The sequence below is a fragment of the Protobothrops mucrosquamatus genome, unplaced genomic scaffold, assembly GCF_001527695.2.
Source record: "Protobothrops mucrosquamatus isolate PMUCROS unplaced genomic scaffold, P.Mucros_1.0 scaffold1049, whole genome shotgun sequence".
Lineage (NCBI taxonomy): Eukaryota > Metazoa > Chordata > Lepidosauria > Squamata > Viperidae > Protobothrops > Protobothrops mucrosquamatus.
Genome location: NW_015387281.1, coordinates 481,805 through 499,864, shown reverse-complemented (window position 1 = coordinate 499,864; position 18,060 = coordinate 481,805). Strand labels below are relative to the sequence as shown.

The 18,060-nt window shown below is 39.1% G+C and overlaps 1 protein-coding gene across 1 annotated transcript in view; it reads left to right on the top strand.

Annotated features, from left to right (window-relative positions):
* SIGIRR (single Ig and TIR domain containing) overlaps nt 1-18,060 on the top strand; it is a 32,567-nt gene that overhangs the window by 11,824 nt on the left and 2,683 nt on the right. Inside the window, 3 exon segments of the mRNA XM_029284878.1 lie at nt 232-331; nt 983-1,133; nt 12,009-12,183. Coding sequence (XP_029140711.1) covers nt 232-331; nt 983-1,133; nt 12,009-12,183 — 426 coding nt within the window.

Below are 18,060 nucleotides of genomic sequence, written 5' to 3'. Positions count from 1 at the left end.
CCAACATTGTTAAGTTCCAAATTATGAGACTTAATTTGGATTTGGAGGCTAATGATAATATTCTCCTGCATAAGGTAAAGATGAATGACTAAAAAAAAAAATCTCCAAGGGGTTGGGCTTTCTCAGAAAATAAATAAATAAATAAATAAACAAACAAACAAACAAACAAACAAACAAACAAATAAATAAATAAATAAATAAATAAATAAATAAATAAATATTCTTTTCCAGAACCTTCTGCAGAACTGATTATGAATGTTAGCCGATGTCGACGCCTTATTGTGGTTCTTTCTTATGCCTATTTAGAACAGGAATGGTGCAATAATTTCAGGTAAACAGACAATCCTTTCTTTAACATTTGTGTGTGTGTGTGTACTTCCTCCCTTCTCTCATTATGTCTGGTTTTTTTAAAAAAATGCTGTACTGTCTTGTAAACTGCATTTTGCTGTGATGCATAAACTAATAAATTGTTTCTTGTATGATTCCTCCAAACCAAGTTTTCAAACTAATTATTTATTCTGGGTTTCCAATATCTGTTTCATGAGTTTTTTGCAGGTCACTATTTGGTTTGAATGTCAAGGTAAACTCTGACTTGAAAAACTAAAACAATAAATATTCTGTTCAACCGATTATGTGCATGTAGCTGATTGTCAATCTTCCAAGCTATAGTTGAAGACACTGGAAATGTGATATTTGCATGCAGTCCCTTTTTTTAATAGGTTCCTAGATCACCTTATTCACAGCCACTAAAATCTCTCCTATGTTTTTGTAAATGATACCTAGGAGACTAACATATGTATTTTGCATATTAGCTTCTGATATTTAAGCAACTGGCATATTTCTAAGCTTAATGAAACTTGGATATGGTACATATTAGATGAATGAAAGAAATGTAGGTGCTCCTGCAGAGTGAGCACTATAAATAATTTTAAAAATCAAGTTTTGTTCGTAATTCTGTAAAGCCATTGCCTGTTTTTTTTAGGGAAGGTCTTTGGAGACTGCTGGAACTGTCCCGGAAACCAATCTTCATTGTCTTTGAGAGCCAATATCAAGACATAGCACATCCAGCCATTAATTTGCTAAAGCAGCACAAGAGCAATGTGACCTTGTTGATGTGGCATGCTGGTTCCATGGTAAACTGGGAGGAAAAGGCTGCAACCTCTTTTTGTTTTTTAAATAGCAAGATAATATTTGAGATGCTATTCTAAGTGTAGGGTAGCTTCTCTCCTGAGAATGACCATAGGCAATCCTTTAAGTATTTACCTAATAGCATTGCATATTGAGAAGCTTTGACTATTCTTTGAAGCCTAGATTTTGACTTCATGTAGTAGTAAATTAGTAGGAGTAGGAGTAGAAATTAGAAACATTTCTTCATTGTGTAACTTTTCATAATGAACTATTTCAGAAGTGGTGAACCTGTAACTTCCCAAGATAATAGTCTCAGTTGCCAGCATAGTCAGTGGTGGATGCTGGGAATTGTAGTTTTCAACTTTGATTTGTGGAGATCCTTGCTCAGTAGGTGATTACCCTGAATGCTTGTTGACTAGAAAATAGATCGTTGAGGCTGACAAGTCACATCTCTCTCTCTCTGTCTACATACATACATACATAGAATGAAGTTGTTTTAAGTGCTGCTACAGAAAATTATAAGAAAAAATGTTATGATGCCTCGTCTTTAAAAGAAACAAAGCAAAAATCCATAGTGAGGCACCAAAACCAGGAAAAATAAAAATTAATAATACATACGGTTTTTCACCCAAGATGTTTAATGCACAGATAGCTCAAAGGCAAATAAAAAATGTGGATTAGTGAAGATGAAAAAACACAAATATTCTCAAAGCAGGAATGTGGAAACGCATTATATCAATATATTATTATTAAGACTTATTTCTGTTTACATATCAGTGGTACAGGGATAATAACATGGGGTCTTTTTCATTGGGTTATTGAAGGAAGAATGAAAACTTTTCTTGAGATATGAAAATAATTTTACATGAGCTTAGTACAACTTGAGTATTTGAAACAATCCTTATTAATAAAGGAGAATATTTGTAGTTCAGGGTTGAAATCGGGGTCCGTAGTGCTTTCTGAGCTTGTTTTCTTGCAGACATTTCATTACCCAACTAGGTAACATCATCAGTGCTAGTAAGGAGTGCAGTTTGCTATCAATTTATATTCTAGTCTAGTGGCTTTCCCTGTTAGTATTGGTGGGGGTGGTCTTAAAGATTCTTTGGTTGGGCTGCTTACTGTTGGCTTCTTTGGCAGTTTCTTAATTGGGGTATTGCTGGTCTGATGTTAACCTAGGAATTAATCTATGCTAATCTGGGTGCTATTCCATAGGGGGGAAAAACAGCAAATGTGATGTCTTTTTTTCCTCCCTAGGAATGAAATATCTCCTGGCTCAGTAAAAAGTGTCTAATTTAAATTTTCTGTGTAGTATTTCCTCATTTGTGCCAGAACTAAATTGTATGGGCTGGGCTGCTGTTTGAGAGGCTCAGGAAATTATTTTCTTGCCAAACGGGAATTAATTGGGAAAAGGAGCTCAGGAAGGACTTCAAAAATGAATACATTAAAAGATCAAACGCAAATAATTCCAATAAGTGGAGGGGCCAGTGGTGGGATTCAGCCGGTTCGCACCACTTCAGCAGAACCGGTAGCTAATTTTTTGTTGCCCAGGCCCAGAGTGGATTTCCGGAAGCGGCATCCACACAGAGAACCGGTTGTTCTCATATTTGAATCCCACCACTGGAGGGGGGGGGTTTAGAGCATATATAAGAAATAAAAAGAGGACCAGATTCTCAAAAAAAGGGGGGGGGAAACCATGGAAAGTTTGGTTCTCCTGCAGTGGACGTGTTGAAAGCTAGACTGCTACCTGCCAGGAATGCTTTCATTTGGATTTTTCTACAAAGTGTGTGTGTGTGGGGGGGGGGAGGGATTGAACAGAATGCTTTATTCCATGATTGGATAGAAGTCTGACAGCATTTATTTGTATACAGGTAGTCCTCCACTTATGACCACAATTGAGCCCAAACATTCTGTTGCTAAGTAAGAGAGTTAAGTGAGTTTTTGCCCCATTTCTTGCCACAGCCATCAAGTGGATCGCTGCGGTTGTTAAATTAGTAACACAGTTGTTAAGTGAATCTGGCTTTCCCTTTGAGTTTGCTTGTCAGAAGGTCGCAGAAGGCGATTACATGTCCTCAGGACATTGCAACCCTCATAAATATGAACCAGTTGCCAAGCATCCTAATTTTGATCATGAGACCCTGGGGAGGTTGCAATGGTTGTAAGCATGAAAGATGCATGTAAGTCCCTTTTTTCAGGGCTGCTGTAAGTTCGAATGGTCCCTAAATGAATGCTTGTAAGTCAAAGACTGCCTGTCCTTTTATTTATTTATTTAATGTTACATTCCTAGGAAAAGGGCATCTTCTTTCATTCTTAGTATGCAGTTTCCGGAGAGGCTGGCTTTCTCTTTTATGCATAAGAATAGAGGTGCATTTAAAATCTGGAGAGGACATTGTTTCATTCTGGGTTTTTTTTCCCTGTGTGAACATTAGAACAAGGTCTTTTTGAAGAGTTTTTGTCTTCTTTGCCTCACTCACTCAGTCTTCCAGAATGCTTTCACAGTCATGGAGAGTGATTGTTTCTATTTTCTGTCAGCGTTTTCCAAAATCATGGTGGCTGATTGAAACATAGAAGCCTGTCAGCCATAGGGACGTAGAGGACTGGCCAGAATCTGGAAATCATCACGAGATGATCTTTGTGTAATTTTGCACAATTGTGAGGATCTCAATTCTTACTCTGACGTTAATTTGTTTTTAGTTTTGAGTCATGTGAACTAGCAGGAAAGGTGATCTGTACTATATTTGCTTGCTACTGCCCATTGTGCTTTTTAAATGTATACCAAAATAAGTGATGTTCCTAGGGAAAATGACATTTTCAGTCACATAATCCTTGTTGCTTCTATTCAGTGAGCACATATTAGCCATGAATATCAGTAACAAGGAATCATTTCCTGATGGTTGAGCTATGTTTACACAGATAATTCTGTGATAAATGCTGCTAAATTCGTCTTAAAAATTTTACACACACACACGTTCCCATTAATGACAAAATGGTAGATCTTTCAGTTCACCAGTATATGGAGATAATACTTCAATATGTAAGAGAACAATAATGCTTTTGCCATTGTTGAGGCTTAACATATTCAGATCCCGATAAATTGTAGAGTGACTAAAATCAAAGGCTCCTCTTTTGAGGTTTATCACCAATTAGAAGACCAGCATGATTTAATATACACTATAAAGAATCCTAAATAGGTAAATAAAAGCTATGAGGGAAATTAAAACCACGACTGTAGAAATTATCTGCCTCCCCTGCAATAGTAACCACTAACAACAACAAAATCTTGTTTCAAAAACACTGCTGCTACCTGAAAAATTCCATCCAAATCCGACATGGGAGGGCTCTGCAGTTTGCAATCAGTGCATGAAACCTATATAAACTTGAATAAATTTCCCATTTAGTGATATTTCTAAATCGCATAGGAGCAGCATGTTAATCTTTCATTCTTGTTATTGTTGTTGCGAAGTCATGTCCGACCCATCGCGACCCCATGGACAACGTTCCTCCAGGCCTTCCTGTCCTCTACCATCTTCTGGAGTCCATTTAAGCTCGCACCTACTGCTTCAGTGACTCCATCCAGCCACCTCATTCTTTGTCATCCCCTTCTTCTATTGCCCTCAATCTTTCCCAGCATTAGGCTCTTCTCCAGTGAGTCCTTCCTTCTCATTAGGTGGCCAAAGTACTTGAGTTTCAACTTCGGGATCTGGCCTTCTAAAGAGCAGTAAGGGTTGATCTCCTCTAGGACTGACCGGTTTGATCGCCTTGCAGTCCAGGGGACTCGCAGGAGTCTTCTCCAGCACCATAGTTCAAAGGCCTCAATTCTTTGGCGCTCAGCCTTTCTTATGGTCCAACTTTCACAGCCATACATTGCAACTGGGAAAACCATGGCCTTGACTATACGTACTTTTGTTGGCAGAGTGATGTCTCTGCTTTTTAGTAATCTTTCATTCTGGCTCTCCTTATATGAATAAGGGAAGCAGGCTATCACTCTGATCTTAATGGCTGGGGCTCCTGATTTGGGTTCCCCCCCAATACTGAAAGTAAAGCTCTCGTTTAACATCTCTTCTCAAAATAAGGCAGCACAAGATGAAATTATCTCAAGAGAGATTTTAAAGTGTATTTGATGGAAGGTTTTCTATCATGGTTAAATCATTCCGTTCAATAAATATAAAGGGTTACGTTCTGTCAAGATAAGTTCTGAGAACACTGATCCCAGTTTTCAAAAAAGGGGACTAATAAATTATACACCAATCAGTGTAAGAGATATTTTTTAAAAATACAAGTGAAATACTTCTCACTTACTTATGAGGAATGGGTCCTATTGTGTGATGAAACTGCCGGAGAATGAGCCCATGGTTCAAAATTAGAGACCAGTTTTGTACTTGCTCACTTAATTCTTTTTAAAAAAAATAAATTGAGGCAGCTTTTGTGGACTTTGAATCAGACCAACTATTTTAATCAACTGAAATACATTCTAAAAGAACCTTTCTAATACCAACATCAATTACTATTTGTTAATTTTATTGAGAGTGATATACTCAAATTGCATACTCTCAGCATAATTGCTTTACTCTTGGGATAAGGGAAAAAATAGCCAAATCCGGAGCCCCACTCTGATTAAGATCAGAGAGACAGTCTACTTCTTTTGTTCACACAAGGAGAATCAGAATGAAAGATTAATGCACTGCTCCTATTCAATTTAGAAATATCAGTAAATGAGAAACATATTTTCTTATGTTTAATACCTAGTTATATTTTACTTTCTGTCATAATTATGCATTGCTGCCCTCTTATCCCAACTTCTTAACAAATTTGCCCCTAATCAAAAGGATTGCTATTTTTCTATTATAATCACCAAGAAAAAGCTGTCTGAATTTTTTAAGTCAGTGAATTCAGTATAATACTCTTTTTCCTGTTCCTATACAAGCTTGTTGACATATTACATGCTATCAGGTTGTTTTTAACTCTTAGCAAAGTATATAGATGGATTTTCTCCATGATGATCTCTCCCTAACCAGGTTTTTTCAGGTCTTCTAACAGTGCTCACATCACTTCTGTAACTGAGTCCCTTCATCTTTTCATTTTCTTTTTCCTTCCACCTTTCCCAGCATGAAAGCCTTCTCCAAAGAGTTGGGTCTTTTTGTGCTTTGAAAAGAGCCTGCTCATTTGTGCTTTGAATGAGAATTATGGGTTGATTTTCCTCTGTGATCCATGTATTTGTTTTCTTGGTTGTCTACAGTACCCTCAAGTATCTTCTCCAGTGAAAGTTCAAACCATCAATATTCTTCCTATCCTGCTTCTTCAAACCCAATTTTTGTTTCCGTAGAGGGTCCCAGGGCATGCCACAGTTTGCACAATTCTGATCTTTGTTAAGTATTATGGACACATTGCAGCATTTGAGTATCTTTCCCAAGGCCTTCATGGCTACTTTACAAAGTGCTTGTCTGCAGTGTATTTCTTGAAAGATTGTTCCCTTACTGTTGAGGATTGATTCTGAAAAGCAGTAGCTATCTACCACTTCAATATCTTCATTGTCCGTTGTAAGACTGGTGGTTCTACTTATTATGGTGTAATGCTGTTTCTCGTCTCTTCTAAAATCTCTCTGAAACTGTTATGTTCCTTTCTGAGATTTTTTTTGTCTTTCTTGGCTTTGGCTTCTATTCTCTTCTTGGCATTTTCCTGGTTTGTTCTGGCATCCAGTTTGCTTTCTTCTGTTTCATCTTTGGCAGTCTCTTTTCACACTCATCCTTAACAACCTCTTTGAGTTCTTTCCATAGTTCTTCTGGTTCTCTATCAATGGGGCTCAGGATTTCAAAGCGATTTCTGATGTTCTCCTTGAAAATGGTTGGTACATGTTCAAGAACATATTGTGAAAACTGGCTGGCTTTCTTCTTCTTTAGCTTAACTTGGAACTTGCACATGACTGGTTTGTGATCTGTTCCACAGCCATATGGCCGTATCTTTGATGCTATAATTTAGCTCTTCCATCTTATTTCAGTAATAAGTTAGTCAATTTGATTTTATGCACATCTGATGGAGATGTCCATTTATGTAGGCATCATTTGGGTTATTTGAAGGCAGTGTTAGCTATGAAGAATTCCTTGGCATCACTGACATTGATAAGTCGGACTCCTGCTTCATTTTAATTTCCTAAGCTATACATTCCAACTGCATTTTTTCTTTTTAATGTTTCCAACTTTGGTATTCCAGTCTCTAATGACAAGTTTGCTTGCATGTTCTGACAATTTTAAATTGAACTTGATGTAAAACTCCTTGTTTTCTGTATCAGTGGTTGGAGCATCAATTTGGATGATTGTTATATTAAAGGGGTGTCCATGAAACCATATCGGTATTATTTGGTCAGTGATTGCCTTGTAGCCATGTACTGTTTGTGCTATACCCTTCCTAATTATAAAAGCAATGCCATTTCATTTTTATAATACATATTTTTATTTTTATAATCACAAGTGCTTAATATTTTATCAGCAACATATTGTCTGGGTTCCAACATTTAATTTACTAATACATATTAAGTTCCTTTCTCTCTACCTCGTTTTTCTAGCCAATAATAAAAGGTATCCCATGTCTAAAATAAACTGAACTTCTTTCTCTTTCATTTTCAATGTCAGTCTATCCATTTCTGCACGCTCTTAAGATTTTTTTTAATTAACACTTCCTCCATTGGTAAATCTTCATTTTTTCAATGTTGAGCAAATACAATTCTTGCTGCAGTTAATATATGTAAAATTAAATATATACACTCTTTCTCATAATTTCCTACAATTATGCCTAACAAAAATAATTCTGGCTTAAAATCTATATGTTTTTTCATCATTCCTTCATTTTTTATCCTCTAATAAACAGTGTTATTTTTTTTAACTGAAGGTGTCTAATCCCAATCAGCAACCTCTGATATCTAAGATGTCATTTTGAAGTTTTTTCATCTTTCACTATGTTGAGTTTTCCCCTGTTCACGCTTCTTACATTCCATGTTCCCATTGTAATTTTGCCTTTGCAGCTTTGGATTTTTTTTTCCTGTGTGTCAACATCAGCAATTAGATTTAAGACTTAATATAACCATGTAACATCAGTACTACGCCAAAAGAACTCCAGTGTTTCATTGGTATCATATTGAGTGCCATCTGACCTGAGAGGTCCATCAGCCACCACTATATTGTCCATCATTTTATATTTTCTACCCATGTGGCTTTCTTGGGAAAAAAACCAGGAGTGGTTTATTATAAGTAGTTCTTAGATTACAACTACTCATTCAGTAACCCTTCAAAGTTGTGAAGGTGATGAAGAAGTGGTACTTATGACAGTCCTTAAAGTTCTGACTGTTGCAGCATCCCTGCAGCCATGTGATCACAATTTGGGTGCTTGGCAACCAGCTCGCACTTACAGTGTCCCGCGATCATATGGCCACTTTTTCCTCCCCAAAAGCACAACTAGGGAGTATGAGATCCCAAGGATCTTAGGAGACACCCCCCCACCTACGTTCCATAGCATGCTCCTGTCTACAGCACCCCCTCCACATGCCCACACTCATTAGCACCAGCCTGCAGCCCACACTGGTCCACTAAATGCTCTTGCGGCCCTGCTTGCATCTCTATTGCCTGCTCTCATGGCACCCATGCCCCCCCTCATGCCTTGCCTGGGACTCCCGTCTACTCTCACTTAACAAACCACATGCTCCTGGGGTTAGACAGCAAATGAGATTGCTGGATTGCCATTGCTAAGCATTGTGGTCACATGGCATCATGCTTTATGATCGCATCACTTAGCAATGGAAATTTAAATTCCAGTTGCCATTGTAATCTGAGGACTACCTGTATGTCCTGTACAGTATGAAATGATGCCTTAACATTGTCACTAAAGTGATCTTCTGCCTCCACAATCTTCCTATATTGCTGCTGTCCAATATAGGTTCCTGCTTGCTTTAGTTGGGCAGCTGGGATGACCTTCATGCCTTGGATGACACTGCTAGGAACACAGTATGCACTGTACTCTTGATATACACTCCCAACATTTTCACTCATCCTTCTCAAGAACAATATTCCCTACTCCCCATGATGAGGCAGCACAGCAAGGCTTTGGTGGGATGTGTGTGTGCACAAAGCTACACAGCCTGTTAATATTATTGCTTACGTTCTTCCGTAAGAATGTCTTCAGCATAGATTATCAGACAGCTGAAATCCTTGCGGCTAACCATACTATAAACCATCATGTAGAACAGTGACATCTTTGAGATATAAAAGTGCCGCTAATATTCAGTGAATAAATGTTGTATTTTGCAATTGTTTATTCCCAGATTTTTGTCGTGCCCAGAAAAGGCTGTTGTGTTCTTAACCTTCATTAGATAGTCTAAGAGCATTTCCTAGATCAGTAATGGGATTTTTCATCCTAAAAGTACCAGGCACTGATTGAAGGATATTTCCCCCCAAATATCCTGAACAGGTGGGATCATCTTACCTTTCCTAGAGGCAGACATTATTGATGAGTAGGAGATGAAGGCCCCTGGCTGGACATAATGGAACCTAATACCCTGCACAGGGACAAGAGATGGAAAGAGCAGGGGAGAGGGAGAATCTGGCACCACCTCTGCCTTGTTTAGAATGAGAACTCTAGAAATATATGGGCTATTCATACAGGAAAAGCTTTCCGTAACCTGAGACACTGCAATATATTCATGTTTCCTTTGTATGTATGTGTACATTTGTCCTATAAGTTTGTACAGTGGTGGCTGTTCATTATTTATGTAGTTTCATTTTGCCTCAGCCAATGACAGCTATAAATAATGTTGTCTATTTTTCTCTGTGTCTCAGCTCACCCCAACTTCTTTGCAAGGAAGGTGCAGCAGTTGATCGGTGAGACTAAAGTAAATAATGAAAAAGACAAAGGAAGGGCCACATCCTGGGAGGGAATGGGACAACTCGCCACGGCTAACTTGCCGCAGCCAACTCACCATGGCCAACTTGCTGTAGGACAACTTGCCACAGGCAACTTGCCATGGGACAACTCACTGCGGAACAATTTGACAATTCTATTATTTAAAATAAAAAAAATATTTTAATTTTTGTTGATCACATTTCATTCTGTCCCTCCTTTTGCGCCTTTTCTTTAATGATTCTGTTCCACCATTTCTTTGCTATTAGTGTAACTTTTGGCCAGCAAAGAGTTGTCCTGTGGCGAGTTGGCCATGGTGAGTTGTCCTGCAGTGAGTTGGCCATGGTGAGTTGGCCCCGGCAAGTTGGCCATGGCACGTTGGCCACAGCAAATTGTCATAGACCAGTGATGGCGAACCTTTTAGAGATTGAGTGCCCAAAAACCACCTCCCGCCCTGCTCTGCCCCCGCCCACCCCCTGCCCCACCCACCTGCAGGGCCACGCACCATGTCCATAGCCCGCCGCAGCAGATGGCCCAGGCAGCTCTGCAGCACTATGGCAGCCATGCCTTCTTCCCACACCTTTCAGCATCATCTGCATGCTATGGGGTGCGAGGGCGGAGTCTTGTCCCTGTTGCCTGGCTATGTACTTGGCTGTGCTGCTCCATGCAGGCCGCGCCTGGGGATGACTCTCCTCCAGGGGGACTGCTGGTGAGGGGGCCATGGGGGGAGATGGGGCCGGGGCAACACCGCACGTGCCCACAGAGAGGGCTTCAAGTGCCGCCTCTGACACATGTGCCATAGGTTCGCCACCACTGTCATAGACCCTCCAGGAAGGTTTCTGCCTCCTTGTGTCTGAAAATATAGTAAAGTTGGCAAGAACATCTATTAGTTCTGCCAGTTGACTGAGAAGTGATACTTGCATTATACACATCACAGTGTTTCAATTTCACTTCCTCCTCCACAATTGTAATCAATGTTACCCAAATATACTATATAGTAATCTTACATGATCACATGAAGTCACTTGTTGCATAAAAAGTTGTTAGGTTTGTAGAACTGGAATTATTTGGCAGGAACATAGCTGGCAGAAAATTGAATGATGGATTTGTCTAAGTCAGTGGTGGCGAACCTATGGCACGGGTGCCAGAGGCGGCACTCAGAGCCCTCTCTGTGGGCACGCGCGCCGTCACCCCAGTCCTAGGCCTTCAGCTGGGTTTTATAAAACCTTTTCGCTTTAGGCCTCCGCCGCCGTGTGCAAAAGAAAAAAAAAAGATTCAATCAGTCAATTTCAACTTCTCGCGGGGAAAAAAAAGATCTTGCAAAGTTGGAATTGATTGATTGAACTTTTTAGTCCCACCCAGTCTGCCGTTACCACTGCAGCCACGCCCACCCTATTGGCCACGCTCGCCCAATGGGCCACATCCACCTGACACTCGACGATACATAAGTGGGTTTTGGGTTGCAGTTTGGGCACTCGGTCTCTAAAAGGTTCACCATCACTGGTCTAAGTCATCGCATTCATGGCAAGAAAGTCAGATGGCCCAGAAATAGCAGGATAGGGAAAGGAATTTTTGCAAAGCTGTTGTCTGCTTGATCTCCCTACAGTTTTTGAGACTCCCCTTGATATATCCACATATTCTTCTGCTTTTTCTTTACAATGATGAAGGGGGGAAAAAACTGGCTTAAAGTGCATACAGACATATGCAGAACATACAATTGCACTAAAATTGTAAGTTAAAAAGAAAAAGTAAGTTTGGCAGCTAACACCAGTCTTCTCTGGTTTTGCAGGATGTTTCATCTCAGAGATGAAACAAAGCTGAATGTAGATATTACTCAGAGAACTATTCCCAGCAACAGGCTTTTTATCTCCCTCCTTCAGTCCTTTGGAAGCCACACACTGTTTCTACACTCTCAAGTCAGGTTATTGTGATATATTACTGAAAAGACTACATATGAGGGTGAGCCTATGACAATTTCTTTTTCTATCCCCTGCTTCTAGGCAATTTCATCAGATTTCTGGAAGGAACTGTGCCTCGCCTTGCCAAGGAAAGTATCTTATCAAGGCCTCAGGGGGGATCCTCAAACCTATCTCCAGGAAGACAAGGATCCAATGCTGATTCTCCATAGCAACTATCCAGAATTCCAGGGGGACTCTCACCCTGAAGGAGACATTGGTAATAACACAATATCATGTTAGCTCTGTCACTGTTTCTTAATGGAATGACTCTGAAACGGGTCTTTCTGGGGCACAAATATGAATGTGACATAGTTGATGTTAATCATACTGATTCTGCTGGGGCCTTACTTTCCTTTCTTTAATTATTCCATGAAAAGGCTTGACAATTGGAACTAATGCTTGAAAGAAAGAAAAAATGGAATTGCCAAAATATCAATTATAGTAGGCAACTATAAACATTAATGGGTTAAGACATAAGGCAGTGATGGCGAACCTTTTAGAGACCGAGTGCCCAAACTGCAACCCAAAACCCACTTATGCATCATCGGGTGCCGGGTGGGTGTGGTCCATTGGGTGGGCATGGCTGCGGTGGTAACGGCAGACTGGGGGGACTAAAAAGTTCAATCAATCGATTCCAACTTTGCAAGATCTTTTTTTTTCCCGCAAGAAGTTGAAATTGACTGATTGATTGAACCTTTTACAGTGGAGACAAATGAAAAAGTATGTATCCCTTGAGAATTGAAGGCTATCCAATTATTTTTAACTCAAATTTTCTCTTCTTCCAGTCCAGGTTTGCACAGTTAGGTTTAAATCACACTAATTAAAGTACTTAACTTTCATGGTATTTATATTAGGACATGTTTGCCTAATATTTTAATATGTTTTGATTGATTACGACTCTCAGCTCCATTCTTTGCTGTTTCTGTGACTTCCAAATGACCTAATGGTGGCTGATGTAGAATGGCATCAGTTTAACCAGCCCCTGCTTTGCCCAAGCACCCCTGGCCTCAGTCTGTGTAAAAGTCAATGTATTACAGGCAGTGAACCTCCTTAGCACACTGGGGCACAGTTTACTGCATGCTAATTAATCCATACGTGTTTATAAATTCATATTAAATACTGATCAGCAAGCAAGACAGGACTTTCCATAAAACAATTTGCAGTAACCATAAATTGTGTAGTGGTATATAGATAGATGGAGATTGCATTTTAATTATTGTGATAAATTTATTTTACTGTAGCAATATGGGAGGGTGGCATATAATCTTTTCATTAAGTAACATTCTGACTTCCTGTGTCATATATACCAATATATCATAACTGAAAAAAAGAAAGCAATAAGAAGCACGAATCAGAATTGAAAGGGGATATTTAGACCATCAAGCCCAAGCCCTGCTCAGTGCAAGAATTCAAATTAAAGCATGCTTAACAGATTTCTGTCTAGCCTTAGTCAAACATATGCAGTGAAGTTGAATCTCTTAGCTCTCTGGATAATTGGTTCCAGCATTGAGCTACTCTTAATGATATATATTCTTATGCATGACATTCTTTACTGTATGTATAAAAAACATGTCAGAAACCACCAACAGCAGTGGTGGGATTCAGCCGGTTCGCACCAGTTTGGCAGAACTGGTAGCTAATTTTTTGTTGCCCAGGGCCAGAATGGACTTCCACAAGCGGCATCCACACAGAGAACCGGTTGTTCACATATTTGAATCCCACCACTGACCAACAGACTATTAGAACCACATGGCATCACCGTGGCACACAAACCTACTAAGGCCATCCAAAACACCCCACCTAAACCCCAAGATCCAGCAGCCCCAGAAGAAAAAAACAGGAGTCATCTTCAACATACAGTGTGAGGACTATAACAGCCATTGTTTAGGACAAACGGGCAGAAGACTAACAGAGTGCATCTATGAATACCATCTAGCAGGAACAAAAAGACCAAAACACCTCACCAGCAAGCAACACCCAGATGAGCAGAGATTAACACCGAGATTAACATTAGATCAACAATCCAGAAGTTAAAAATACCTCCAGTCAAGCAACCAGCAGCTCAGACAAACAAACTAACAATAAACAACAATCAAGGGACCACCAAGACTACTCCCACCAACACCCACAGGGCAAGCCATTTGTATATAAAATGAGAGCAACCTCCACTCCCTTGTAGATGAAACATCTGCAAGAAAACAGCCAAGCTTAGAGAGCACCGAGGATCCCACAGTTCAACCCTGAGCCACACATATTATCTTCTATTGATATTCTTTAGGTATTTGAAGGCTGTCCTCATATCCTCTTCACTGCGGTTCTTCTCTGACTTCTTTCCGTTTAATTTCAATGTTCTTGATCATTCTACCCTTCTCTATACCCTCTCCAATTTATTTGACCCCTTCTTAAGGTGTCCACTGCAGTAGCATACTTGAGGTGAGATCTGACCAAAGCAGAATAAAATAGAACAAACAATTACTTCCCAAGATTTGAATAAAAATGAAGAAGAGTCTAGAAGCATATTTTATATAGATCCCTTGATTTGGAAACTCTGCTTCTGTTGTTATAACTAAAATTGCATTTACTATTTTCCCACCCATATCATGTGATTGACTCATATCCAGTTTAAAATTCTTTTGTATTTTAATTCCTTTTTCAAAGATACTATTGTTAAGCTAGGTATCCCATCACACATTTGTATCCTTGGTTTCTATTTTCCAAAACAAGAACTTTGCACATGCATCTTTCATTTGGTTTATATTCAGCCCACTCCTTTAACATGTCAAGATACTTTGTAATGTTATATCTGCCATCTTGCTGTCTTACCCAATTTTCTCCCATATGAAAATTGGGTAAACATTCCTGCCACTTCTTGATCCAAGTCATTAACAGAAATATTGTATTATAAAGGATCTCAGGCTGAGTTTTATGGTACCCATCTTGATCCCTCGCTCCAGTCTATAAGGACTCTCATCCTTAAGGACACTCCAGCTTGATGAGCAGTTCTTGGATTGCAATTTCTGAGACAGCTATGCCTCCACTTATGCTTATGTCACTCAGCTTTTACTTCGCTAACTTCTCAGAATGTTATGTGGCATTTGGTTGGATGTTTTGTTGAAATCTAGATGTATTTATCTACAACTCTCCCACATTTTACTCAACAGGCTATCCAGTTTAAAAGAAAATATGATCAAATTAGTTCTTTTTGTTTTTGGCAAATATGCACTGACAACTGGTGATTACTGCAGTACTTTCAAAGTACCGGTACTTGGGGTTTATGATCTTTTCTTGAGTTTGTGCAAATATTGATGGCAGATACAGGGATCTGTAGTTCCTGGATTCTCCTTTTTCCCCCTTTTTGAAGAAAGGAGCAATAGTTGTTCTGACATTTGATCCCTCCTTAAGGATTTTTCAAATATAATTTATAATGCTTTGGCCAGACTATCATCTGACTCCTTAAGTACCTTAGATGTGATCTATCTGGCTCTGGGTTTCTAATCAAGCTGCAATACTGCCATTTTAGTCTGTTCTTCACAGTTGCTTGCTGGAACACATCCCTGACATTGAGGCAAAGTAGCCATTGAATAGCTCTGCTTCTATTCCGTAGGGCAGTCTTCCATCTCCAGAGCCTGAAACCTGGAGATATTGTAGCTACTTCATATTATTTCTTTTTTAGGCATTTAGGCATTTAGATCAATGGTAGGAAAATACATCTGTGGGCATTCATTAAAATCAGAAGATTGAATGAACCAGTCCTGGCATTGGGAATTTGCTAATGCAGCCTGAGCTTGCAGGGCAATACATTTTAATTTTAGCAACAGGAGCAAAATAAGTTTAGTGTTCATAAAAGATTTACCAGCATCTAGCAGCACAAAACCAAGCTTACTTATACTCTCTCATTTTAATTGTTGGGAAAAATAAAAGCAGTTCATGAGTTTGGCTGGGCTTCCCTTGTAATTGTGACAGCAGTGGTTGTCTTATTTTACAAAAGAGCTATGTTTATGAATAAGGATTGTTCATGTCACAGTACTGGTCTGCAGCTTATTGGAAACTTTCATTTGTCTTGTATAACAGCCTCTTTGGCTGCTCAAGTCTTCTTACTCTCTAACTTGCATGATGATTATCTCTTAGGAATTATAATTTGGTTTCTCTTGTCTTTTCCTCAACCAAAGCATCAGATATTAAAAAAAAGACTAAGGAAATTCAAAAGTTGTTTCCTAAATACAAATACAGAATGAAATAATAAGTCCTGATTGGAGTCAACCTTCATAAAATGCATGCAAAATATAATTAAGATAATTTGTCTATTTTTGGATGCAAAGATTGCTTGGCAGTGCGGTCTGATAATAATACAACAAACAAATCATCAGTAAGAAAAAATAATGTTCCTATTTGTACTGTAGTGCAAGTGTCCACAGAATGTCTTGCTTTTGTCAATGCTAGCCATCAATGCTCCTAATATTACTGAGCAATTCATGTTGAAGAAGAATTCTGCAGTGGAAAAATTTGTATGACTCATAGTATTGCCAAACATAATGAGTCAGTCATATTTGTGTACAAAATGAAGTAATTATGGAATGGCAGTAGTATCACAATGTATTTGTATATCTGGCATGATTAAATAAAAATTAGATTTCAAGGAAGAAATATCTGAACCTCTGAAGACAGCCTGGAAACATCAAGTCTGTGTGCTGCTCTTGTTGTTGAGTCAGACAATGTTTAGGAACTAAGGAAAGGGAAGGAAGTAGAAAACAAGCTGAAACATCGGCACTTTTACCCAGGTATAAACTTCTAGTTTTCTCTTGCACAGTATATTCTTGCAAAATCTGCAAATATATATGAAGATGAGTAGTATATACAAGAGGAATCAAAGTTGCTCTGGGAAAGAAAAGAGAGCAATGTAGTACCTTGTGATTGGAGCATGAAGACTAAGAGCCATTCAAGTTGTCCCTAACTCTGAATTAACTGAGTCTCGTGGTAGACTACACTACAAGAAACGTATTTTGGAACTACTTATTTACGAATTAGGTTAAATTGTTGTTTATAAATCAAATATACATAAATCCTCGGGACCACCATGTCACCAATCTTACGTCATAAGGTCGGATTGAGACGGGTGACGGTCCTCAAACTAGAGTCGAAAGGTAGGAAGGCACTATGGTAACTTGTTGAGGGCAATATGCTGACATTTGTAAACCGCTCAGGGAGTGCTCTAAAATCCTATGGAGCGGGATATAAGTCTTAAGTGCTATTGCTATTATTTTGCACAAGATAAATGTTTATTCGGTTGAACCTTGCTACTTGTTTCTTCTCTCCAGTTCTGTTGCTTTTGTTAGTTTCCACATCAACCATTTGTCAGGGTTGGTTGTCTATAAATTAGCTGAGGAATTTCTTCATAAAGTCTGCCCTGGGATGGTCTTTGCCTGCAATGGGCTATTGCAGAACTGAATGCTGGACTAGGTAGTCTGATTTTGAATGGATTTTCCCATGTTCTTATTATTGCTCTATTATTTATTTGTTACTTATACATTATTCTAAACACTAGCAGTTCACATTTGCATGAATGAAAAAACATAACATACAATAAAAAGGGAAACTTGCTACAACTATCTTTCCAACCATCTAATTGTGCTCACCAATTGTGCAATTTCAGCTTTCACTCATTGTGGAACACCTATTAAAAAAAAATCCATTTTTGCAGTTTTTTGAAATTAAGCCATATTGGCCAAGCAGATGATATTCCTGTCGCTCTCTCCCTAGGTAACCTTAGTCCACTGGATAACCTACTGCAATAAAGATGAAGTAAGAGTGCTTCCATGCTCTGAGCTGCACAGGACAGGTTTAGCTCTTATTGTGCTCAGTCAAGTTCACTTCCTTGGCATGATTTCTCCCCAGACCTGGTAAACCAGAGAGCACCAGTTCTGATTACTTGAGGGCAATCTTGTCAAGCATTCCAGCCCCTTACATTCACAGTCTTCAATCAGAGAACTGCCTACAAGATTAATGGGAAAACCCTTAACTATCTGTTGAAAACCTTCTGGATCCTTAAGACCTTAAGGGTGGCCCATCTTAACTAAGCCTACAAAGGTCCCTGGTG